The sequence below is a fragment of the Oryzias melastigma genome, linkage group LG11, assembly GCF_002922805.2.
Source record: "Oryzias melastigma strain HK-1 linkage group LG11, ASM292280v2, whole genome shotgun sequence".
Lineage (NCBI taxonomy): Eukaryota > Metazoa > Chordata > Actinopteri > Beloniformes > Adrianichthyidae > Oryzias > Oryzias melastigma.
The window spans coordinates 5874691-5883516 of record NC_050522.1 but is presented as its reverse complement, the minus strand read 5'-3'; the positions used below and the strand labels follow the sequence as shown (position 1 = coordinate 5883516).

Genomic DNA, 8826 nt, shown 5'->3' with positions numbered 1-8826 from the left:
CGTAGGATGCCAATAGGGTGCCCATATGATGCCGATAGGGTGCCCGTAGAACGCTGATAGGGTGCACGTAAGCTGCCAATAGGGTGCCCACACAAACTACTCTCTGATGATCCAGTTTCCTAAATTCCAACAGTCAGGTAGCAAGCACGGAGTGCACACTTCTCATTTGAATAACATTAATGAGCTCTTTAGACATTTCACAGGTTTTCGGGGGAGGGTCAAAAAATGAAAAAAAAAAAGGTATGATGTGCCTGCATCCAACTTACTTCGTCCTTACTTTCACTAAAGCTACATTTACAACGCCACTCGGCAATGCGCGTTCCATGGACCACTTTTAGTGAAAAGTCTACGTAAATGCATGTATGTCTGCATTTCCAACTTTACATTCAAAATTCTCACGTTCACCTGTCAAGTTTTTCGATTGTTTAGGTATTCCCAAAAAAAAAAAAAGAAAGAAATGCTCAGCCGTTGAACACTAGTTGAAAGTTAAGCCAGTTGAACTTTGACTTGACTTCAATTCGGTCCTGATGAATTGATGGCGTCCCTTTAAATTCATTGAAATGCCATCTGTTTGAAAATTGATCATTTAAGAGAAATTAATAATTGTGGTTTGTGTCTGGATTGAATTCTAAGAAACCAAGTCAGTCATACATCAGAACAGAGCTGTGAAATAAAAAACCTGGAGCAAGATTTGAACGATCTGCACTACACCATACGCTGAAAACACTTTCTAGAATGCACATTTAGCACATTCTTGTCTGTGTAAGCATTGCTTACGTAATTACCTTTTGCCTGTAGCCTGTCTGTAGAAAAAACTGTCCATGAACATCTTTGCTCTACAGGTTTACTCAGTGATCTGTAAACTTCATGCTGGCCATCTGTGTGCCCTGAACAAGTTTGCCTATACTGCCAGTACCTCCCAATAAGAGCAATTGTGACTTTTTTTCTGAATGTGGCCAGTAGCTTGATGAAATGATTCTTTCCTGTTTTGTATTTAGTTTCTGAACATGCTCATAGCGGCCTGTTTTGTCCCACAATAGTTTTCCTAGTTGCCTCCACTTCTCTGATTTTTTTTCCCTTTAATCTGTGTTTTTGCTTGCCAACCCCCTTCACCTCTTGCTGAGAGCATTTGCATAGTTTTTCTATTTTAAACTCTAAATTGTTTACGTTTATTGACTATGCTTGGGTAAACATGCGGCCCGCAAACAGGATGAGACCAAAAAAAGAAGGCGAGAGAATTAAAGATGTATGGAAACAAGAGGGACCTTTGTGTGCACCCGTCTTTCACCCGTAGGTAATGTGCTCCAAACAGAAAGAGGTATTAAGATAAGGCTGCATGTGGGGAGGACTTTATTCCTCTGGGACGGTATGTCTCAGTATGAAAAAAAAAGCACCACAGGGAAAGCCCTCAACCTCATGGGAGCTAACTATCATCTGCAGAGATTAGAAATGGTACCAAGCTGCTTTGCAATTGTTGCCCCATTACTACAGGCAGAAAAGGCACCCATGGGAGATGTAAATAAGGAAGAACACAACCTTGTGAGTGAGTGTATATTTGGAACAAAATGACAAAGCCTGTCTAAAAACTAAGCTCTCAGGACCCTCCTGATGAGAGAAAGTCACCGTTTGCAAGTTTTGTTAACGGCCAGTTTCCTTTAAAATCAATTTAATGAAGCATTGGATACACGCTACCAGGGAAGTTCGTACAAAGGATATAACATGTATTCTCCAATTATGGAAAAAGAAATGAGGCAGAGGAAAACTAAAGATCTACAAATGAAATGGGATTTGATTAAAATAAGTGTCTTCCACTCTAGACCTAAGCCTCGACAGCGAACACACGCCAAGGCCTTGCGTTGATCCTGCAGGACGTGTTCAAGCTGCACGGAATCACTTACCGTCACAAGACGGTGGAGGCCCCTCGAATTCCAAGTGTGTTCCTAACCGGCAGGTCAAAATGCTGTTTCCACTTAACTGGTAGCCGGGAAGACATCTGTAGCGAACGATGTCCCCTGAATACCCAAAGAGATGAGAGGAGAGCGCAGTTGGAGGGGGATAAAAGCAACAAGATGATTGATGCAATTTCATTTAAAGCACCACATATCAGACAGAAGTAACAATGACGTGTTTGTGCGACAATGAGACGATAAAATAAAGGCTTGACTGCATCTGTCTGCCTAATACGTGAATAAAAGGAATTCATCTCCAGTGTCTTCCACCTGAAAGAGCACAAACCCTGAATTTAGCTATTGTCCTGAATCCTTTCATTTCACAAATTGTGCATTATTCTTTAATAAAAGCATTCTCACGGTAAAGTAGGTTATGCTAAGTCTTTATTTAGTACAAAACACATCTACTTTGAAGTCAGTGAACATAAGCTGTGTATGTGTCAAAGCCAGGATACATTTAGACAATAGTGCCTCAGAACGCAACACTCTTCACGCGTCAAAATGAAACTGACAGCCAGTGAAAAGAAGCAAGTTCTAACAATCGGTCTGTGTGTGTATGTCACATTGTGACTGCATTTTACCTACCGATTTTGAATTCTTTGCTCGCCATCAGGATCTCTGCATTGGGAATGATGGGCGGAGGCAGGCAGTACTGTAGTCTGTAAGCTTCATTCAACACATGAAAAGAAGGCCAAACTCAGAGGATGTGGGAAAACATCAAAGGAAGTCGGTTGTGATCTTTTAAATACCTTGGTATCCAATACGGAACAAGCCCCCCTTTTCTGTGTTACTACGGAAACGAATGAGCACCTGGTTGGATGTACTACTGGGTGGGTCATTGGGTTCTCCGTCAGTGAACACCCCCAGTTTCCTGGCTGTCTCCTGTGGACCGTCCCTAAAGAGGAGAAACGGGGTGACATGTTTTAGACAAGACAACAGCCTCTGCTTGAATTCAATTGATTTTTATTGAATTTGTTTGTTCTATAACCCTAAAAACCATGTAGGAAACAAAAGGCATGCAGTGGCCAACTCCGAGTTCTTCCCCTACAACTTCTCCCTACCCCTGTATTTAGACCTCCAAACAGAGAGTTATGGAAAATAAATAGTGTCTTCGAATTTGGACATCACTCCCACTCAATGGTGTCATCAACCGTTAGCAGTCTGGAGTGGAGCTGAACGGATTGGAGACTAAGGTCGATGGTCTGTTTGCTTGCATGTATCACATCCAAGTCTCCCTTGGGAGACACAACAAATTCACTCATTCACCACATATTGGCGTTTGGTTATGGACCCTTCTGCGTCAGAATTTGACGTTTTGGGTGTCCCAAACTCATTATTTTTTGACGTGCTGATTGCTCCAATTAAATTAGGACCCTCCAACATCCGGGCTGCAAACCGGTACTGGTCCAGAACCAGAAAGTATGCCATACCGGTACCCTAACCTAACCGTAACCCAGACGCAGGCCAGAACCAGTACTGCAAATCGGTACTAGAACAACGCAATACTGGACAATACCTTGACCGCGAGCCTGGTACCACTTGCCAAAGCAACCAGACATAGTACCGGTCTGTGGACCAGGTTAGGGTATCAGTACTGGGTTAGGGTACTGGTGTGCTTCATGTCCCGCTACTGGACCGGTTCCAGTTTTTGGCCATGAGGTTTGGGACCCGTGATTTCATAGGAACAGCAAACACGTCAAAAAAAGACGAGTTGGGGCAAGGGCAGTGGTAAGTGTCTGTAGTGGCTCTTTGGCTAAAGAAAAATAAAATAAAAATATTTTTTCAAGTAAGTAGCATTTATTTAATTTTTCCTCCAGAATACACCCATATCAAATCCTAAGCAAAACTTTGGTATAAATTCTGATCCAGAGCTGCACGGGGATGAATAAAACTATTCTGAACAACCCTCCGCCTGAAAATGCCCCTAAAGGTTGAGAGACGCTGTATGGGTAGGAGATAAATTCAGATTCGGCCAAATCTTTGGGTCACAGTTTTAGTTCTAGATATGATTTGTGTGTAATAAAACAATAAGAATAAACAAAAAAAATGAAAAATCCACATTAAAAACTATCTAAGGAGCATGTAACATTGATGAAAACCCTTTCATTGGCCAACAATAAGCCTAATGTGATGTAATAAAACAGTATATCCTTCTTAAATTTAGCTTTAATCATAAAACATCCTGGTATGTAGACGATTCACTTTCTCCGTGATTCGGTTTCACCAGGAACATAAAATCAAGCTGCCATCACGTCAAACAAAGAGCAATTACTCTGGTCTGCTCTGGATGATTATGTCACAATAAGGTGGAAATTACAAACAAGTGCACAATGACAGGTCTGGACTGGGCCCTCCGACATCAGGGAGTGTCTCTGGAAGCAGTGCCCCTGCCTTGGCAGTCCCCTTGTGTGGGCATGGCCGATTAAACCAGTCCTCCGATTCCTGCCACAACCATTCAGCTTAAAAACCATCTGTCTTTGGCTGTCATACTGTGCATGAGAGATTACAAGCAGCTCTGGAAACGGCTGGCAAGGGACGGCTGCCTGACAGCATTCCAGCCAAGCCGACATTACGAGGACCATTTCCTTGGCTGAGTAGTTCAGAGGACAGATACACTGACTGGAGAGTGGAGAGCATGATAGTTCTCATCGAGGCTCTGCAGGAAATTTTTGGAAAAGTTCAAAGTGGCCCACGTTGAAGAAACACCAAAATGCAAAATGGGTTGTTTTGGCTCGCTTTTCTGAGGTGGAGTTCAGACTCCTGTTAGGAGTATAAAAAGCAGGAGTCGGCCGACATGATGTGGCCTGTTTGTGTGGTCATCAAGCTGCCAAGGTGGCTGGCAGTAACAGCCCGGTCTCTGAGCTGGGATTTTTGGAGACAGTCTCAGGGAAAGGGGATCAACTAGGACTGGCAGACATTATGCATTCAGAATCGTGTCTCTGGTGGTACATGTGGCAGATTCACTGACGCATCGTGAAAGTAATAGGAAGGAAACTTCACCCCCAGATCCTCCTGATACATGCACACCCAAACAGCCACTATTTTTCCCTCAATATAAATATTTGCAATGTATTATAGTTGGTTATTTACCCCATACATCCATTATTGCTCTTCCAGAGACAGGTGCACCTTTTACTTTTGTTAAAGTATATATGTGACTACTAAGCGTGATATAGATTTAATACAACAAAAAGAGGCTGAAACGTGTATTCTGTGAAAAAAACTTCAAATAAAGACATTGCCAGATGATCGAATACCACTCAAACAAAACATTTGTACTTATGTATTCACTAGTACAGCTCTCATTGAAAATATTTCCTGTACCCAATATATTTTGGTTTTTGAACGCGCATGTTTCTTAGGGCTGGGTATTGGTAGTCATCTCCAGAATTGATCTGACTCTTGACAGATTCAGGATCGATTTAAATCAGGATTGATTCGATTCTAGATGGATTCAATTCTGGATCAATTCTATTCTGGATGGATTTGATTCTGGATCAACTTGATTCTGGATTGGATTGATTCTGGATTGATTCAATTCTGGATCGGTCTGATTCTGGATCAATTCGATTCCAGATCGGTTGGATTCTGGATTGATTCGCTTCCGGATCGGTTGGATTCTGGATTAATTCAATTCTGGATTGGTTCAATTCTGGATTGACTCGATTCCAGATCAATTCTTTTATGGATCGATTCAATTCTGGATCAATTTGATTCCGGATTGGTTTGATTCTGGATCATTTGGATTCTGGATCGGTTAAATCCTGGATTGATTCTCTTCCGGATCGTTTTGATTTTGGTTTGATTTGATTCCAGATCGGTTCAATTCTGGATCAATTCTATTCTGGATCGATTTGATTCCAGAGCAATTCTATTCTGGATCAATTCAATTCCGGATCAATTCTATTAAGGATCGGTTTGATTCTGGATGAATTCAATTATTTTTTTGTTTAGAAATACATAAATAATCTATATATAGGTTTTGAAGATATTGATATTAATCTGATACAGTTCACATACTGTAAAATTTACTAGTAAAATTATAACAAGATTGTTAATATCATGCAGTGTTACATGGACTCTCAAACAGAGAAGCTCCAACAATTGTTCTGCTTCTTCTGGAGGGCGTTTCAGTTTGGCCACTAGGTGGCGATCGCGCTTAAACATTAAACCTTATTCCAGAAAAAGAAAGTATGAGAACAAAAAAAAAAAGGAGCAAAAAGTTCCTTAAAAATTTTTTTTCCTTAAAGAGTTTGAAAATTCATGCCTCTAAGTATATAAAGATGTTCATTTAGTCAGCAGTGTATGTTTAGGTCAATCTAGCGTTAGCATTAGCGGTCCTATGGGAAATACATTAGCATCAAGCTATTGGACTGTAGCAATATGCATCAGATTGATCTTTGCTTTTATAGATTGACTATTGATGATTTATTCTTAGATCCATTCAGATCGAACAACCATTATATCAACCCAGCCCTAATGTTTTTACAAATACCCAGTTAATTTGTACTAATTATCTTTTTCAAGTATATTGTGGTCAGCAAAAGTGATGGTGGAAGTAAAGAAAAAAAAAGTAAGATCTGATCACGCTCAGGCTCATGAAAAAGTTTTCTAACCGAGCTTTGAGGGTTATTCACAAAAATCCAAGGACAGAAGTTTTATAAGTGCAAAAAGGTGACTAAATGAAAGAGAAGAGCTGAAATTGGGAACAGAGAGAAGTGACATTGAGTTTCAGATAAGAAAAGTAGAACTGGCCGGACCTGCGAGCAGATCTGGACATCAATTTTGAGCAACAAATTTAAAAAGCAGGATACAGTGCCAAGTAGAACAAGTGAAGGGGAAATGGAAAAGTCATTCCATACCATACAGTGATGAAGTCATGCGGCCCGTGAACCTGCAGCAAGGTGAAGTTCAGCTTGATACCAAAGCCTGGAGCCACTGTGATCAGCCAGGAGCAATCAGCCGAGCTGGGGTACTCCTCTGGGTATCCGGGGGAGAAAATGGTCCCATTGTCTGAGGTGATGTTCCCGCCACAGGGGACTGTAAAACAAAATGGTGAGGGGGAAGAAAGTCAGCAAACGTGTACATAAATCAGTGGGCCCAAGAAACAGCGGGACATGCAAATAAATCGACTGCAATCGCCAAAGCCGGAGCATTTTTAATTCTCTTCTTCTGCTTCCCTTCTCAGTGTCTCCATCGCTTTCTGTTTCACTCTTCGTCTATTGCCCAGGCACTTGTCTGAGCTAAAGATTAGCCAGTAAAGCTTGTTAGTAAGTGGGGAGCTGGACGGAGTGTTTTGCAAAGATAAGGCCTCAACCCTTCTCCATTGAGGTTGAAGGGAGAGAGTCCGGGGATGAGACTCGAGGTGTTAGTGTGCGCCGGGGTCTGGATGTGTGTTTGTGTGAACACCATGTCTATCTAAGAAGTAGATATGCTTTGTGTGAAACCTGAGAAAGGGAAGTGGAGAACAGTATAAGCATATCAAGATTAGCCCGCCAACCGGGTCCATTAAATGTTGAGGCCACAAATGTTCAAAATAATGACATACTCCACAGATGCACAAAAAAAGGAAAAACTTTTCACACCGAACGCAATTTGTGCATTGTATGTGTCCAGTTTCAATGTAGAGATGTGATTGGAGGTTCTGTGATTTAAGCGCCGTGCACGACCTAGCGGTCTGGCAGGAGAGCATTTTGCCCGTTGCAGCGCTATTTGGGAGTCACAGCTCATCAAGAGTTAAAAAAATCTTAACTTTGACAAATAAGATACGTCATGTCAACCAGTCAGAGACTCATCTTAGCCATGTGAGGTTTTGATGACATAAGTCCAAATCTGCTGACTTTTGCACGTTGTAAAATATTTTTTTTCTAATAAGACAACAATAAAAAAGTAGTTCACTCCTCGGACTAATGTGCAAAAGCAACTTGTCAAACTGGGTCAATGAGAGGCAGAAGTACTGCTGAAAGCGTCCATCATTCCAATACATTCTCACTCCCATCTAGTCACTTAGTGACGTCCGGTTAATGACCCCTCTCCGTCACTTTTTGACGTTTAAGGTGTCACCAACTCGTCTTTCTCTGACGTGCTGGCTCCCAGGTCCCAAACCTCCAGGTTGAGAACTGAAACTAGTCCAGTAACACGACACGGAGTGCACCGGTACCCTAACCTAGTACCGGTACCCTAGCCCTAACCTGGCACTGGACGTGGAACTGGACGCAATACCAGACACGGTACTGGATCTGAGCCGGTACCAGAAGCAAGCACGTTACCGGACGCGGGCTGGTCCTCGGGATGCGGCCATTACCGGTACCCTTACCTGGTACTGGTAGCTTAACCTTAACCCGGTACTGGATGCAGTACCAGATGCAGTATTAGATGAAGTCCCGGACCCGAACTGGCACCAGACACTGTACCGCATGCGGACTGGTCCTCGCGATACGGCTGGTACCCTTTCTCGGTTCTGGTACCCTAACCTGGTTCCAAACGTAGAACCAGATGCAGTACTGGACCCAAATCAGTTCCAGACATGAAGTGGTGCTGAACACTGTACCCCACGCGGACTGGTCCTCAGGACGTGGCAGATACCGGTACACTTATCTGGTACTGGTACCGGACGCAGTACCAGACACAGTACTGGATGCAAACTGGTACCAGACTCAAACTTGCACCGGGTTAGGGATAGGTTATCAGTCCCGAGTGAGGGTACCGGCGTATCCCGAGGACCAGTCCGTGTGGGGTACCGTGTCTGGTACCATGTACCAAGGTTTGTGGACCCTTGATTCTACAAACGACCAGCACAACAAAAAAAGACTTGTTGGGGAAACCCAAAGTGCAAAAAAAGGACGCAGAGGGGTCCTTAACCAAACGTCAATATTTG

At 42.7% G+C, this 8826-nt stretch overlaps 1 protein-coding gene across 1 annotated transcript in view; it reads right to left on the bottom strand.

Annotated features, from left to right (window-relative positions):
• csmd2 (CUB and Sushi multiple domains 2) overlaps positions 1–8826 on the bottom strand; it is a gene marked incomplete in the record, with an annotated part of 326634 nt that overhangs the window by 50954 nt on the left and 266854 nt on the right. The window contains 4 exon segments of the mRNA XM_024297994.2: positions 1899–2012; positions 2535–2615; positions 2699–2844; positions 6812–6989. Of these exon segments, the coding sequence (XP_024153762.1) occupies positions 1899–2012; positions 2535–2615; positions 2699–2844; positions 6812–6989 (519 nt within the window).